Consider the following 17,340-nt stretch of genomic DNA (forward strand, 5'->3'; position numbering starts at 1 on the left):
CCCACTAGACCAGGTTGCTCAAGGCTTCATCCACCCTGACTTTGAACACTCCTAGGGTTGGGACAATACCTTCCAGTGTCAGATCCAGATATCTCTTCAATACCTTCAGAGATGGTGACTCCACCACCTCCCTGGGCAATATTCCAGTGCCTGAACACCCTAACGGGGAAAACAATTCTCCTAACATCCAGTTTGACTCTGCCCTGTCTCAGCTCAAGGCCTCTAGTCCTCTCCCTGCAGCCACGGCTGGAGAGACCATCCCCCACCTCTCTATAATCTCCTTTCAGGAGGTTGTAGAGGTGAGATATGAGATGTGGGATGTGAGCCATGAGCCTACCCTCATTGCTGGGCAGTGCCAGCCCAGCTAGATGGCTCATGCTGTGGGATGGTGTGTCACCTTGCCCCCCTGAGCCACGTGTGTGGTTGCCCTGCAGGGTGGAGGGACACGGAGGACGCAGAGGCGCCGCTGGTGTACATCCTGCTGGCCTCGCGCCACCGCGCCGGCCACCACCACGAGTTCTGCGTCTACAAGGGCAGCCGAGCCGAGCACAGCGCCTTCCTGCCCCCCGGATTCCATGACAGTGGCTTCAGGGTGTTTGTGGCTGTCCTCGTGCAGGACCAGCTGGGAGCCACCGTGGTGGCCATCAACTGGTAAGACGTCGCACCAGCACGCTGGGCTCACCCGCAGCGCCGCTGCCCAGCCTGGGCTGCCATGGCTTGGTCAGAGGGGCCTGTCCTGAAGGGGTTGGTGGGTGCTGGGTGAGAGGTTTGCCTCCTGGAAGAGGCTGTTGGCAGGAAGTCAAGGGAGGCTCAGCAGAAGTGCAGTGCAGAGAATTCCAGTTGTTGTGGCTCATTGCTCAAGGGGAAGGTTTTCCCAGAAGTTGCTGCTTTTGTAGAGTCATGGAATTGTTAAGGTTGGGAAAGATTTCTAAGAGCATCAAGTCCCAGAGCTGAGCCATGAGGAGCCATGATTTCTGCCCATGGTGCTCCTCCATACAGCTCATGCAAACTGAATACCAAAGCATCAACAATACTGTCCTTGTGGTTCAACCACCTGCTTCCCCCTCCTCGCCCTTCCCGGCCCATGACAAGCTGAACATAACCCAAATCCCTCTTCCCTTGCAGCTCCATGGAAATTGGCTTACCTGAGGGGTTTCCCAGCCTCTCCCACTGGCTCTACAATCAAACTGACACCGTGCTCCAAGGATTAGTGAAACAAGGGGACCCTCAGCAGGTCATCGAATACTCTCTGTCCCTCATCACCATCTTAAACGAGGTAAAGCAGCTCTTTCTGCTGAGGAGGAGCCTCCAGAATTCCTTGTAATCACCAGTAACATTCTTTTGGGGCCAGATTTTGTACAGTGATAGAAGGAAATGACTAATTAAACAGTGTTTTCGTGTAAATTAGTGGATGTGCATGCTGGCAGCCGGGATGGAGCTGTTTTCTTGCTTCAGATGAGTTGCAAGCTCCAGACACGGTGACCAGGGGAAGCAGAAGGGCTGCAAAATAAAGCAGAGGTCCTGGAGGAGGCAGTGCCTGGGTGTCTTCCATGCTCCTGCTTTTTCACCCTCATATTCAGATAGTTTTTCCTCTTTACTGCCAACCTTAAGTCTAAACATTGAATTTAGAAACAGAATCTTAGCCCAGATTTCCTCCCTTCCTTGGAGCTTCCCAGTCACCACACTCCAACTCAGCAGGGCTGGGAACTCCCTGTAGCTGCTCAGAGGATGCTCTAGGTGCTCCTTGTTCTGCAGCTGGAAAGATCTTCTCATTGTATGGAAGGTTCTTAATCCACAGTGCAGGAGCATCACCTTCCTGGCAGAATTCACTTTCACTCCTAGCTGAAGTCGGGCCCAGTCCCTCCATGTGCGTCTCTGTAGGCAGGGTAGGAATTTGGAGCTATAGTCATGCTTTCCTGCCTGGTAAGAGCAGCTGCACACCTGGAATCAAGGCAGGGGTGATCCCCTGAGCACAGGCTCTTTGCTTAGCTGGATAAGTACTGCACACTGGGTACTACTCAGCTGTTAAGTGCAAGGCTCTTGAGATAATTGCTTGGAGAGCAGAAGTGGAGTTGAGGAAGTTCTGCTGAAAAACCACCTCATTAGATCTCTTTGGGGGGAAGCAGAGCCAGGGAGGTGTGGAACAGGGAACAGGTGAGTTCAACTCAGCTGTGAAACAACCTCCTCCCTTTCCTGACTGTTTTTTCCCCCCTCCCAGTACGAGCGCTCCACGTTGCTGGAGCCTGAGGCTGGGAATGAGTTTGAGCTCCGGACCTGGACTCGGAACAACATCACAGAGACCCTGAACTCCCTGAAGGTGAACACAGTGGATGACATCCAGCAGATCTCAGCTGCCTTGGCACAGTGCACGGTATGTTCCCCATCACCACCTCCTGTACCTCCAGCTGCAGCTTAGATGCTCCTCAGTCCTTGTGCTTCTCGGGCTCTTTCTGCCACACAATGCTGTCAAGGGGTCGGTCGCTCCTTGACACCATTAGGGTTTCTGTGGTGATGTTCTGAGTGCTGTCAGCTCAACCCCTTGCTGTGCCACCAGCCTGGCAGATGTTGGTAGGCACCCAAGAACTCTGTGCTGCTTCTCTGGTGCTTGACCTGGCATGGCAGTGTGTGGAGACTGCAGGAGAGGCATGACAGGCTGGAGAGCCATAAAATCATGCAATGGTTTGGGTGGGAAGGTCCTTGAAGACAATCTTGTTCCAACCCCCCTGAACATCTTCCACTAGCCCAGGTTGCTCCGTGCCCCATCCAACCTGGCCTGGAACACTCCCAGGGATGGAGCAGCCACAGCTACTCTGGGCAACCTGTGCCAGTTCTTCACCACCCTCACAGGGAGGAATTCCTTCCCAATATCCCACCTAACCCTGCCCTCTGGCAGTGGGAAGCCCTTCCCCCTTGTCCCATCACTCCATGTCCTCTCCAGCTCTCTTAGAGCCCCTTTAGGCACTGAAAAGGGCTCTAAGGTCTCCTTGAAGCTTCTCTGCTCCAGGTGAACACCCCCAGCTCTCCCAGCCTGGCTCCATGGCAGAGCTGCACCAGAAACACTGGAATAATTTGCTGGGGGAGTTGCAGACTCTCCAAGGACAGTTTGTGCTCCCAGCAGCAGTAACATGAGCAGAGCCAGACCTGCCTTGGGCCAGGGGCCAGTGCCAAGGCCTGATGTTCCTCCCAGCTCTGTTCCTATGCTAGGAGATCAGAAACCCTGCTCTGTTCTGCTCTGACTGGAAGCACCATGTTCCCCAGCCAGCTCCCAGCTTTAGTTCCCAGTGCTGGAGCTGTTGCCTGGTGCATTTAGGAGCAGCTTTCTGTGTTTTGTCAGATGGGCAGAGGGAAGAGAGCCCAGTTATATAATGCACTTGGGGTTTGGTGGTCAGCCAGGCTCCTCTGGCATGCTGCTCCTCCTCCCAGCCCTCCCAAATCCTTGCTCTGGGGACTGGAGTCAGGTACCTTGGCTGTGCATTGCCTCCAGCCAGCTCAGGGCATCTCTGATGGACATCATCTCTGCATGATGGACAGGCTACTGCATCCTGCCCAGAGTCCCTGTCCTGCTGCTCCCTCCTCTGCCTCGGAGTCTGCAAACCTCACAATCCTTTCTGTCCGTCTTTGTTCAGGGTTTGGGGTTCAGCACATCTCATTCCGTGCTGGATGGGTTTGTTTGTGTCTCTCCCACTTCCTCCTGTCTCGTGACTTGAGCTCACTCTGGAAGCTTAGGCCTAGAAATAGAGTTCTTATTCCACAGGCAAAACTGACATTCCGGGACTAGTTTGTGCTCTGGACTGGAACGAAAAGCTCAGGAAAACAGCAGTCTAGAATTTCCCAAGTGACTGAGACAAGTGGAGTTCACAGATCAGTCCATCAGGACTCATGCTTCTTTGATTTTACCTACAGGGGAAGGCAAACATCAGAATTTCCCTCCTGGAGGGAATAAAACAGGGAATCAGTCTTCTTGGTCAATTCTTCTTCTTAAGTAGGAGCTGCCCTTGGGTGATTCCTCCCCACAACCCTATTTCTTCCCCAGCTCCCTGACTCCTGACTGTGGGCTCCAAGTCTCACAGTATGTCCTGGAGTCTCACAAACCAAAGCAGAAAAGGGAGAACTCAAGACCTGCAGATGCTGTTTTGATTCTTCTGAAAAACATATGGTAAATCACGTCTGATCCTATGATGATTAAAAGAAAAGGCGATGAATAAAAGCAAGGAACAGGGTTAATAAAAGCAAGGAACAGGGTTGTGGTAACAGCTTCCATGTGTTGCATCAGTCCCTCCCATCCAGCCCTCGAGAGTGCAGGAAGCTCCAGGCCATGGCTAGAACATTCTGTTTCTTGGACACATCTGGGAGCAGTGGGAGGGACATCCATCATGCCTGAGTGGCAGGATCCCTCCCACAGCCTTCAGGAGTGTTTGGACACTGAAATGGCTTTGGTTAGGGTTAAATCCTGCTTCCAATGAAGATAGCAGGGCAGATGGAGGAATCCCATCCAGCTCTTTGTGGTTGGTTCCTGTAGGAACAGTGTGTGGCCCCAAGGGGAGATGTGCAAGGGCCTTACAAGTGAACTCCAGGGAACAGGAATACAGAAGCATAGAGTCCTGGAATGGTTTGCATTGGAAGGACCTTAAAGATCATCCTGTCCCTGTCCCATGGGCAGGGACATCTTCCACTAGCCCAGGTTGCTTCAAGCCCCATCCAACCTGGCCTGGACCACTCCCAGGGGTGAGACAGCCACAGCTTCTTTGGGCATCAATGTGGTCCCTTTATTCTTCTTTCCAACCCAGAAATATCCTCTGTCAGACTCAGGCTTGTGTGCCTCTACCCTGGCACGCTGGAATGTCGGGGAGGTGGATGGAAGAGTCTTGGAGACAGCAACAACTTGTTGACCTCTCTCAGCATGCTGTCCCCTCCCCAGGGCTGGGAGGAGCAGGGGTGACTCTTAGAGTGAAAAGATCTTCCCAGGACTGAGCTAGTTGGACTTTCCCTCAGCTGCCTTTCCTTTCCCTGGGACTGTTCCTGCTCCATCAGACCCTGTTTCCCTTTGCAGGTGGTGAGCAAGGAGCTGGTGTGCAAGTCATGCCTGACAAGGACCTTGAACAAGCTGGAGACTATGATGACCATCCTGCAAGGAGAAACGACTCAGGGCACTGTGACACCAACTGGCATAGCCGACAACATCCTCAACATCACAGGTGAGTTTTGTCTTGTGGGAACACTGATCAGGGCACAGGGCTCCGTCTCAGGGTGCTGGGCAGCTTTGCAGCCTTTCTGCTCTGCCATTTGGGGGTTGTCTTTCTCCAGCCGTTAGGGAGTTGCCTGTGAGATTTGGTGTGTGGCATCCCAGGGCTCTCTTCTCGCTGCACGTTTTCCAGCGCTGTCCTGGCATTGTCTCTGTGCACATTTAAATATGACAGTTGATAATAAATTCACTAATACTCCTAATAAGCTCACTAATACTCCAGGGAATTCTCTTTTTAGTAAACAATGAGTAACAGCTCTGGTTTCCAGATGCTTTCTGCCTGGTTGCAGCCTGAGCTCGCTGGGGCATCCATGAACAGGGTGGAAATTCTCACCTTGCTGACCTGGGAGGAAGCAGAGACACCTTCTCTGCACTCCTTCCTGAGTGCTTTCCACTTTAGAATGTAAAAACTTAGTAACATATGTTTGCTTTATACATTCCTTCCTTCTTCCCTGCTCTCTGTGGTTCTGTTTGCTATGCGGGAGGAAAACAAAGCCTGTTGTGGTTAAGTATCCTCCACTAAACTTTGTAGATTAGAGAGGCTGTAGGAGCTGCTGACAGCTCTGACAGCTCTGTTTTTAGCTCTGGGCTACAAACACTTCCAGTGGGGAAAGTCGTGGGTAGAGTAACAGTGAGAAGACAGGAAGAAAAGACCTGTGTGATTGCTTTGGGAGATGTCAGGTGCTGTCTGGGCTGGAGGAGTTATCCAGGCTATTTACCCCTTTGCACCTCTCTTTCTCTTCTGGCAGGTGACCTCATTCACCTTGTGAATACAGTTTCCCAAGAATCCCAGCCCCAGGAGCTGCTGGCTGACTCCCCCAACCTGCTGCTGGCTCCCAAAGCCTACAACCTGTCCTCCAGCCTCATGCGCATCCTCATGAAGTCGCGAGTGCTGAATGAAGAGCCCCTGGAGCTGGTGGGAGGAGAAATTAAGGCCACAGGCAAGAGGTCTGACCCCTTCAACTTGCTTTGCTATGAGAACACACCAAACTGCCAGTTCTCCATCCCTCAGGCCTTCAACTCCACCCTGTCCAACCTGACAGATGTCATTCAAGTTATGTTCCAGGTGGACTCCAATCCTTTCCCTTTTGGTTACATAAGCAACTACACAGTGTCCACCAAGGTTGCCTCCATGGAGTTCCAGACACACAACGGAGTGCAGATCCCTATTGGCAGCCTAGACTCAGAGAAAGCCATCACTGTGATGGTGGCAAACAACACAGACCCTGAGAATCTTGCTGCTGGCACTGAAGTCATCGAGCCAAGAACGTCTGTGAACCTAATTGTGGTCATGGAGAGCAACAACAGAGAAGCAGGACTGCACTTCCAACTCACCTACAGAGTCCTAAATGGTAGTGTAGACACATCCAACTCTTGCTGCTCATTGCTGGTACTTCCCATGGCAGAGGAGGGCTGGGTGTTGCAGCAGAGAGCTGTGTCAAGAGATAAGTGGGATGACAGGTGTAGCCAGCAAGTTCTGCCCTGCATGGTTGAAGTTCTGGCTGTCCTGGGCATTATCCAGTGCCCAGTGTTATCCTTGTTGTGGATTCTGGCACTGGGAAGCCTATAGCTTGTTTTCAGCCCTACTGGTGAGCCACATTAGTACTGGAGGGAGTTGCTCCGTTTCCTCTCCTGGGTAGGTGCAATGGTATCCGGTGGTCAGGGATCCTCTGAGCTGCTGATGGAGTCTGGAACAGCATCTCTCCCAACTTCCTGCACTCATCCTCTTCCCTGAACACCACCACTGGCAGCAAGTCGATGGAGGCAAAGCTTTCCCAGGTAATCATAAACCCTTTCTGTTTCCTCCCCACACAGATCTCTACCTTGCCAGTGAGCCTGAGCCCTTCATCATGGCCTATCTCCACCATGAGCCTGAGCCCAATGAGCACAACTGCACTGCCTCCAAGAAGATCAGACTGGATGCCCTGGCTGGAAGTGACCACAAGCTCTACACCTTCTTCACCTCACCCAGGTAAGAGAAGCCTCCCTGGTAGTCCCTGTGAGCCATCCTGTGGATGCATGTGAGGGATGCTCAGGTAGTTTGTCTCAGGCTGCTGTGCAGGACTGGAGCTGTTGGAGCCATCCACGGTGCTCTTGTGTCCTGGGAGGAGACAGTTCTCCTGGGCAGGAGCTGCCAGCTGCCATCCCTGCACCCCACCATTGGCATCTCTTCTACCCTTCCCTCCTTTCCAGACATCTTCTCCAAGTGGTGCAAAAGCAGCTCAGTGCTCTGTGATTTGCCTTTCTGGTCTCCTGAAAGGGGTTCTCTAAAAGGATTCTCTTTTTAGAGCTGTAAATCCTGTACTATCATGGTCCTTACTTAGGGCCTCTCCAAGTGATGTCTGCCCTTTCCTCTACTTGCTTGCCTGGTACCTGCTGAGCTCTTGTGACACCCGATTGGGCTCACATCCATCAGGACATTGTGTCCCTTCAGGAGCTGAGTTCATGTCATCTCCTTACTCTTTCCTTTCTCCAGAACGGATGACCCCATCCAGAAATACTACCTGAACATCACCAACCACTTCAGCTGGTCACCAGTGGAGGTGACCCTGGGGCTGTACACGTCCCTGTGCCAGTACTTCAGCGAGCAGGAGAAGCGCTGGAAGACAGAAGGCATCATCCCCCTGGAGGAGACCAGGCCAGATCAGGCTGTGTGCTTGACCCAGCACCTCACTGCCTTTGGGGCCAGCCTGTTTGTGCCCCCAAACTCTGTCCAGTTCATCTTCCCTGTGAGTACAGCAAAGCAGAGGCTGTGCAGTGTTGCCACACACTGAGCAGGTTGTTGTCACCTTGAGGAAAGCCTGAAGCTCCTGTTGGCTTCATGTTCAAGCTGGGTCAAACTGCTCTGTGCCTGGAACACCAGCACAAGCGCCTGGAGCCTGTGAGAGGTGCAGATGGGCACAGCTCACAGCGGGCTGTGCCCTCAGCTCAGGAATTTTGCTTGCTGCCTTTGCATATGACACTTATCTCAGTTCTGGACACCTCACAGTGTGTTCACCTCGTAGTGAGATGCCAAACACTGCTCTTAGCTGTCACCCAGCACTGTGTTATCCCTGGGGGATGCACCTGCCAGCTGCTCCCTGCTTCCCAGGGGCATCCAGGCTCTTCCTCGCTGTCCCAGTGACGCGAGAGGGAGCAGAGAGCTTTTGGCTGCTGCTGCAGTCTGTGGTGTCTGTGAGCAGCAGTGGTAGCCAGGAGGGAGGCAGGGAATGGGAATGGGAATGGGAAGGGGGTTCCTCCTGGGAAAAGGATGTTTTTCAACATGTTTCTTTTGTCCCAGGCTCCAGGCCCAGGCCTGAACTACATTGTTCTGCTGACATGTGCTGTCTGCTTTGTAACCTACTCGGTGGCTGCGCTGATCGTGCACAAGCTGGACATGATTGACCTGAACCGAGTGGGAGTGATTCCCTTCTGTGGGAAGAATGGGCTCTACAAATATGAGATCCTGGTGAAAACAGGCTGGGGCAGAGGATCAGGTGAGCCCACAGGCTGCTCCTGTGCTGGATTCCTCAGGTGACATCTGCGTAGTTCACCTAAGTCTTACCTCAGCATCCCACGCACTGAATGTTCCCTGTAGGGCCCAGAGCTGAGCTCTGAGCACTCAGTCCAGGGTTTCCCACAGCATTCCCAGTTCTTATGGTGTCATAATGGGCCAGGTCAAGAATCACAGAATGATTTGGGTTGGAAGGGACCTTAAAGCCCACCCAAGTTCCCCCCCCTGCCATGGGCAGGGACACTTTCCACCAGCCCAGGTTGCCCCACCACTTGCTGTTGGGGTGGGACAAGCAGCTGCTGCTGGAAAGAACCACCCCGTATAGAAAGCCCCTCACTCTGCCTTCCCTGATTGGGCTGTGGTTGTAGGAACAGCCTGAGGCAGTGATTGTTCCTCACTTCTGACCCTCTCCTGCAGCAGCATCCAGGCCTCTAGGCCCTTTGGATAGACACTTTTGCTGTCGTCAGCATCCATCACTTTGTTCTGCCATCTGAATCTTTCCCAGAAGCATGAAGCCAAAAAGTTTGGCTTCTGCTCCGGGGCTGGATTAGTGCTGAGAGCTGTGAGAAACATCATCCTGGTCTTGGAAATCTCTGCAGTTGGGGAGTGGAAGCCTTAAGCAAGGATGGAGGTGGAATGTCCACATGTCCCCGCCAGAAACATGCTCCTGTTGATCTTGGTGTTGCCACTGGGTTCCCTGGCAGCAGGTTTCTCCTGAAGCCACCCCAAGGACCATCCAGGTTGAGCAGGTGGACATGGGAGCATCTGGTACCAGAGAGAAAGCAGAGAAAACAAGTCTTTCAACTACTTGGTGGAATAACCATCCAGAATAAACCTCTCCTCCCGTTGGCAGGGCAAGGAATGTCACATCCCATCCCCTCCAAGGAGGAAAACGACAAGCATGCCAAGGTCCACACCCTAGACCAGGCTAAGCAGTTCTCCAAGGCTGTGTGCCCCTGTCCCTGGGTGTGGGGTGGCTGTTGAGCACATTTCTCTGTCCTAAGTCTCCAAGTGGCCCTCAAAGGGCCATTGCACCTGGCACCAGGTCACTGGGGAGCAGTGGCACCTCAGGTTGGCTTCCCTTCCCTGACTGATCCCCTTCCCTGCAGGCACCACAGCCCACGTGGGGATTGCCCTGTACGGTGTGGACAGCAAAAGTGGACACAGGCACCTGGATGGAGAGAACTCCTTCCACCGCAACAGCCTGGACGTGTTCCAGATCGCGACGGAGCGCAGCCTCGGCAGCATCTGGCGCATCCGCATCTGGCACGACAACAAAGGTCAGCCACAGACAGCTGTGTGGGGACAGGCACCCAGCACACACCCAGCCACAGCCTGCCCCTGTTCCACTCTGGACCTGGGCCAGGACAGAGGGACCTGGGCCTGAAGGGTCCATGGAGACCTACTGGACTGTGGAGACATTGCTGGTGGGACATGGATTCTCGATCATGGGGAAGTCTTCAGACTGGCCAGGTGACCCCTGACACATACAGTGCAATGTGCTGGGCACTGTGACAGTGTCAGTGTCACCTTGGGGGTGACCTGGCTGTGCCAAGCTTTTTGTACTGTGCTTTTTTCATGCTTCTGCCATGAAACAGAGTGTCTGCTATGAATCTTTCTTCATCTCTTCACTTGTAGGGCTCAGCCCGTCCTGGTACTTGCAGCATGTCATTGTAAGGGACCTGCAGAGCAGCAAGAGCTACTTCTTCCTGGTGAACGACTGGCTGTCGGTGGAGAGCGAGGAGAACGATGGCATGGTGGAGAAGGAAGTGTTTGCTGCCAGTGAGTGCTCACCCCAGGGTGTGGGTTTGGGGTGCTGAGGAAGGGACCAAAACAGGAGAGCAGTGAGACTCCAGAGCCTGCACACTGGCTCTTCTTCGCAACAGTGATGCCAAGTGCTCTGCTGGGTCCTTTGTGCTGGAGGGCAAGTCATGGCAAGGGCCTGGCTGTGCAGGAGAGAATCATGGAATCATGAAATCATTAAGGTTGGATAAGACCTTTGAGGTCATCAGGTCCAACCATCACCCCCCACACCATGTTTACCACTAACCATGTCTCCAAGTCCCACATCCACGTGATTTATGAGCAGCATGGTGACTCCACCCCTGCCGTGGGCAGCTGTGCCAGAGCTTTATAACCCTTCCATGAAGAAATTGTTCCTAATATCCAATCTAAACCTCCTCTGGCACAACTTGAGGCAGTTGGCTCTCATCCTGTCCCTTGCTCCCTGGGAGCAGAGCCTGACCTCCACCTGGCTGCACCTCCTGCCAGGGAGATGGAGAGAATGAGAAGGTTCCCCCTGAGCCTCCTTTTGTCCAGGCTGAGCCCCCTCAGCTGCTCCTTGTGCTCCAGCCCCTTCCCCAGCTCTGTTCCTTTCCTTGGACACACTCAGCCCCTCAATGTCCATCTTCTCGTGAGGGGCCCGGAACAGGACACAGGATTGGAGGTTCCTCAGCAGTGCCAGCACAAGAGGATGGTCACTGTCCTGCTTCTGTGGCCACACTATTGCTGACACAGGCCAAGATGTTATTTGCCTTCTTGGCCATCTGGGCACATTTGGGCTGTCACCAGCACCCCCAGCTCCTTTCCAGCCGGGCAGCTTTCCATCGTCTCTGTCCCAAGCCGGGAGCACTGCATGGGAGGGCACCACATGGGCGCAATATGGATGCTCCAAGGAGAGCCATGACCAGGCCAGCCAGGTTCCCTGAGCCTCTGTCCCTCGCTGCCCACAGGTGAGACAGAGCTGAGGAGCTCATGGAGGCTGTTCGTGGCGGAGCTGCAGAGAGGCTTCTTCGAGAAGCATGTGTGGCTGTCGCTGTCGCCCGCCCCGCAGCCGCTTCACCCGCGTCCAGAGAGCCACCTGCTGCACCCTGCTCATCTTCCTCTTCCTCTGTGCCAATGCCGTCTGGTACGGTGTTGTGGGCAATGTCCACCTCAGGTATGTGTTCCTCAGTGCTCTGAGCAGTCCCAGCCTCCTCAGGGACCTCCTGCCAGTCCCACTGGGGCAGGACAGATATAGAATCGTAAAGTCATAGGAGTTGGATTGGAGCTGCCCTGGCCAAGGACACCTCCTACCAGAACAGGTTGCTCAAGGCCTTAGCCAACCTGGCTTTGAACACTGCCAGGGCTGGGGCAGCCACAGCCTCCCTGGGCAGCCTGTTCTGACCTCACATCCACTGGGAAGAGGTGTCTTGGTTGTGGGCGTCAAGAGGGCCTAGATTCCGCCCTTCCCATTCTTAAGATTTTGGGGTCAAGGCATGGATCATGAATGACTAAAGAGATCTTGGTTTTGCTCTGCCATCTGTTAGTATGACCTAGGCCCATTTTTTTCTCTGCACATCTGGAATACTTGGTTGTGCAGGTATGGACTCATGGAGTTGTTAAGTTGGAAAAGACTTTCAGGGTCATCAAGTCCAACCATTCAACCACCATGTTCACCACTAAGCTTATGTTCAGCACTAAGTATATGCTCACCACTAATTTTTGCCTCATCACTAAATTTTGTCTCCCCACTTGGTTTTCTCTTCTTGCCTGTCTGGCAGTCTCAAATGTCACTTCTGCTGACACCTGTCTCTGGTCTCTCTTGGCTCTCTGCAGCAATGGGGCTGTTTCCAACCTGATCCCTGTCAATGTGGACACGGTGGCTGTTGGGCTGGTGTCCAGTGTGGTGGTTTACCCTCTCTACCTGATCATTTTATTCCTCTTCAGGATGGCTCGTGGCAAGGTAAGGTGGAGAAAGGGGAGGTTTAGGTTGGATATTAGGAAGAGACTTTTTTACGTAAAGAGTCGTCAGGCATTGGAATGGGCTGCCTGGGGAGGTGGTGGATTCACTGTTGGAGGTTTTTGAGATTGGATGTGGCACTTAGTGCCATGGTCTAGTAACGATGGTAGGGTTGGACTTGATGATCTTTGAGGTCTCTTCCAACCCTGCTGATTCTATGAAAAAAAATTAAAGAAAGAGCTGCAGGCTGCCCTGGTGGGTGGGATGCCATCAGGTTTGCTTAGCTGAGGCTAAATTGTGCCCTTCATGGGACATCACTCCAGCTGATTTGGATGTGGCACTTAGTGCCATGGTCTAGTAACGATGGTAGGGTTGGACTTGATGATCTTTGAGGTCTCTTCCAACCCTGCTGATTCTATGAAAAAAAATTAAAGAAAGAGCTGCAGGCTGCCCTGGTGGGTGGGATGCCATCAGGTTTGCTTAGCTGAGGCTAAATTGTGCCCTTCATGGGACATCACTCCAGCTGATCTCTGCACTGGTCCAGTTGTGCTGCACCATGGCCAAACCATTCCCTTAGCAAGTCTTTGCCTCCCTCCCTGACCTGAGATCAGTGCTGGGACTCTGACAGTGCCCAGAGACCAAAAGGGCAGATGTTAGAAGCTGTTTGGGCCATTCCTTCCCCTTGATTTCAGTATGTGACAGGCACCCAACTGCCCTGTAAAGACACAGCCCTCTGCTGCACTGGCAGGAGTCCTGGAGATGCTCAGTAGAGCATCTCTAATGGACTCTCTGCCCTGGGTGCAAGCTCAGCTGGCTGAGCAGAGCTGTGGTTAGGCAGTGGGAAAGGATTAGCTGGGGATTTAATGACTGGTTAGGCACAATTAGTAGCCCCATTAAGGATTCAAGCCAGCTGCTCAGGGTCTGATGAGCAGCAAATGTGCCTGATGTTCCTTCTTCTGGAAGCACTTCCTGCCTTGCAGGAGGTTCCAAACTCAGTGGGGCTTCTGGGAGCTTCTACCTGGGGCAGCCTAGGTGGCACTGGGCTGTGGTACGTGTGGGTACAGGTGTGCAAGGTGCCTGGGAGGCATATGCCTGTTCTCAGCCCCAGCAGAGCAATGAGCTGGGGAGATTCACTCAGCTGCAGTGAGTGTCACTTCCATCCCTCCTGTTCTGCTCCTGTCCCTGCAGGTGTCCATCAGCCACACAGTGACTCACTCAGACCAGCAGTCCTTGGAGATAGACAACTACCTGGACTCCTCCATCCTTGACAGCTCCTTCCCCACCTTCCCTGGGCTCCAGGCAGAGGTAACCTGCTTCATTCCCAAAAGCTGGACAGGCTGCACAGCTGTGTGTGCTCTCCTGTGTGGGCATAGTGTCCATCCTCAGCTGTCAGGGTGAGAGCTGATGCACTCAAGTGCCCCTGATAAAGAGCAGTGATGGAAGAGCCACAGCCCTTCATCCTTCACCTGCTCAGGCCAATCCCAGATCCAGTAGCTGTCTCTGTGAGCATGGACCTTCCCAGCCTGCTGGGGTGTTATCTCTGGAGGGGAGGTGGCTGCTGGAGGAGTAGCCCCACGGCTAACAGCAGCTCAGGCTTCCCAGTGAGCCCTGATGTTCACAATCTGCTGCTTTAACTAGCTACAAACCAGTGTTGTGTGCCTGAACCATCTCTGCTTCCTCCACAGGCTTTCTCTGAGCAAACCAAAACAGATCTGTTCTTGGAGGACTCCAAAAGGTGAGTGTAGGTGTCTGGGGATTGAGCTGTGGTTGTGCTCTTACAACTGCTTCCCTCTAGACAGTCCTCGACAGTTGCTTTTCCTTGTTTCCCACTCGTCCCTGACTACTCCATTCCTGTGTTTGCCCACAGCCTGGTACGTTGGCCCTCCAGTGAGGCCCTGCTCAGCTGGCCAGACCTCCTCAGTGACCCTTCCATCATGGGCAACACCATCCAGAAGCTGAAGAGGGGCCGAGCCAGTCGCCACCTTGGCCTAGAGGTGCCACTGGCAACCGAGGAGGACAACTTGTCCCTGGGGGTGCACCAGGGACAGCCTCGGTACTTCTCAGCCTCAGGTGAGCAGCCCTGGCTCAGGCTGGACAGGCACACCAGCAGAGCTGCTGCTGTCACCACTGACTTTGGTTTGAAGGGAGGGGGAGGAGGGTTGTGTCTGCTGAATGGGGGTTTAATCTGGCATCAGCCTGAAGTGAGTAGTCCCACAATGCTAACAAGTGTGCTAGCTCCCACACTGGGAGCAAGGACAGGTGTGTTCCCATGGGAATGCTGCAAGCAGCAGCAGCAGCAGCACTTCCTCACTGCTTACAAAGCCACAGTATGTCCCTGAGCCTCTGTAAGTGACTGAAGAAGGAGAACTGGGCCTCCTGAACCAGCAGTTTGATGCCCAGGTCTGCAGTTGAGCTAAGGGCACACAGGAGTTGGAGGACAGGAGCAGGGCAGGGCTGTTCCAAGGAGAAGAACATCACCCTGACCCTCCTCCCCAGTTCCACTGCTGTGGCCAAGCCCGGGGGGTGCAGAACCATGCCCTAGTGTGGTGCTGTGCGCCTGCCAATGCTGTTTGTGCTCTCCCTTTCCTCAGATGAGGATCTGATCCGGCAGATCCTGGCGGATGGAGCCAGTGGCATCTCCCACTCCCAGGACCTGGGGCCATACATGAGAGCTGAAACAGATCTGATCTCAGGCCTGTAAGTATCTGGGGAGCAGAGTCCCCACTGAGCCAGAGCCTCTGCTCTGCATCTGTGCTCCTGCTGGCCATGACTCCTGCAGCCCCCACAGCTCCAGGGAGGCACTGCCACCGTTCCAGGAGCCACCTGGAATATCCCTTGAAGCCTCAGCTATGTCTCCAACACTTCAGGACTGCTGGCAAAGTGTTGGGATGTGGATTCACTTCGTGGCACTGATGGGGGTGCTTGATTCTCTGTTGTGTTCCCATGCCCAGAGCTCTCTGCTCTGTGTCGCTGACCACACCCAGCTGGGCTGGCAGCCCATGAGTGTCTGTGTCCCTCCGTGACATGTCTGACTGTCCCAGACCTGCTGCACTGGTGCTGGCACTGGAGTTCAGCCCTGCTTTGTGCCATCCTGCTTAGCACAGAGCCAGCAGTGCCACAGCTCTCACCTGTCTCCCCCTGTGCCTCGGCAGGTCCAGTGTGTTTGGGGAGAAGGTGGAGACTGTCGTGATGCAGAAACTGAATGACAAAGGGCAGAGCGTGGCAGCTCCTCCCAGGGACCTGAGCAGATCAGCCAAGTCGACGTGGACAGGTACCAGGGCTGTGCCTCATGGGGGTGAGGGGTGCAGGGAGAGGGGCTCTCACACACAGCAGCACTTTGGGGGACACAAGGAGGTGATAGAAAAGGAGCGCTAGGAGAGGAAAACCCTGCGGGATGTATCTGCTATTTCCTACCAGCTTCTCCTGGAGCCTGGAGCTCGGTAACCACCACCTATGCTGTGGCAGTCCCTGTGGTGTGGAGCTTTCAGGTCCCTTCCAACCCAAACCAGTCTGGGATTCTATGATCCATCTCCTCCTGCCCACCCTGCAGATGGGAGGCTGCTCTGCTGAGCCTGTGTGCTCTCCATGTGCTGCCCAGTGGGAAATGCTTGGTATAATCCCTCCAAACTCACCCAGGGCTGGTTGCAGGCACTCTGCTGAGATGAGTGGTGTGCTCCTGTGCCTATTGGGACCCTTTGGCAGTAACATTGACCCTTTCTTTCCCTCCTCCTCCCAGTTGCAGACCAGACATTCAGGAAGCGTTTGCTGCCCTCCTGGTGCTCCTACCTGGCCCATGGGATCAGCCTCCTCCTCTTTGCCACCTCTACGGGGGTCTCTGTGTGGATTGGGGTGGGATTCTCCTCCAGTGTGGCTGTCATGTGGCTCATCTCAGGCATATTCAGCTTTCTGGCATCATTCCTGGTCTGGGAACCGCTGAAGGTGAGGATAACAGGAGTGCACCCTGTGCATGTGTGTATCAGCTGTGATTAACATCTTGTCCAGCTGCTAATCATGGAATTATTAAGGTTGGAAAAGACCTTTAGGATCAAGTCCAGCCATCAGGCAGCACCACCACCATGTTCACCTGTGTCCCCAGGTGCCACATCCATGGCCCTTCATGTTTTATGAACACTTCCAGGGATGGTGACCCCACTCTTGCCCTGGGCAGCCTGTGCCAGGGCTGGACAACCCTTTCCATGAAGAAATCAAGTCAGACTGGACACTATGTGGATTGAATGGTCTTTCCCATCTCCATATCCCTCAGGAAGGGAAGGATGTGGATGCCACCAGCAGTAGGAGAGGCAGGGCTGGTGGGACATGGTTTTAGAGGTCATCTGGCTGCTCCAAGAAGAAGCTGTGCCATGCTGGCTGTGCTGAGGGGCCCACAGGAGCTGGTGCTGGAATGTCAGGTGTCACAGTCTCCCTGTCCCCTCCAGGTGCTGCTGGAAGCTCTCTATTTCTCCCTGGTGGCCAAGAGGCTGCACCCAGAGGAGGATGACACCTTGGTGGAACAGCCATTTGTGGAACATATGTCTGAGAAGATCAGCAAGGTCAGGCCCCCACAGGGCTTTGCCCTGTTCCAGGCCAAGGAGGAGGCCAGGAAGGTCAAACTGCTGCACAGGATGCTGAAGGTGGGACATCTGCTGCTGCCTGGGAGCCCAAGGCAGAGGCAGAGGGCTGAGATACATGCTAGTGTAGGTCCTCCCAATCCAACTGGGATCTCCTGAGGTAGTGGGTGCATGTCTCCAGCTTCTGCCTCAGTTTCCCCATCTGGAAAAGCTTGGCTGTGATACTTGTCTTCTCTGTGCAGCTCTGAGATGGCTGGAAACAACCCTGAGGGGGTTGATTGAGAGCAGTTGCTGTTTGACTCCCAAACTCAGGTGT

The 17,340-nt window shown here is 54.0% G+C and overlaps 1 protein-coding gene across 1 annotated transcript in view; it reads left to right on the forward strand.

Annotated features, from left to right (window-relative positions):
- Nucleotides 1-17,340, forward strand: part of LOC103805649 (polycystin-1-like) — a gene marked incomplete at both ends in the record, with an annotated part of 50,612 nt that overhangs the window by 26,456 nt on the left and 6,816 nt on the right. The window contains 20 exon segments of the mRNA XM_009078304.1: nt 435-651; nt 1,126-1,276; nt 2,219-2,371; nt 5,051-5,195; nt 5,992-6,594; nt 7,058-7,214; nt 7,719-7,971; nt 8,523-8,718; nt 9,845-10,015; nt 10,374-10,517; nt 11,468-11,552; nt 11,554-11,673; nt 12,333-12,459; nt 13,645-13,761; nt 14,142-14,191; nt 14,324-14,526; nt 15,048-15,153; nt 15,609-15,727; nt 16,193-16,395; nt 16,893-17,087. Of these exon segments, the coding sequence (XP_009076552.1) occupies nt 435-651; nt 1,126-1,276; nt 2,219-2,371; nt 5,051-5,195; nt 5,992-6,594; nt 7,058-7,214; nt 7,719-7,971; nt 8,523-8,718; nt 9,845-10,015; nt 10,374-10,517; nt 11,468-11,552; nt 11,554-11,673; nt 12,333-12,459; nt 13,645-13,761; nt 14,142-14,191; nt 14,324-14,526; nt 15,048-15,153; nt 15,609-15,727; nt 16,193-16,395; nt 16,893-17,087 (3,515 nt within the window).

This window comes from Acanthisitta chloris, unplaced genomic scaffold (assembly GCF_000695815.1).
Source record: "Acanthisitta chloris isolate BGI_N310 unplaced genomic scaffold, ASM69581v1 scaffold5827, whole genome shotgun sequence".
Lineage (NCBI taxonomy): Eukaryota > Metazoa > Chordata > Aves > Passeriformes > Acanthisittidae > Acanthisitta > Acanthisitta chloris.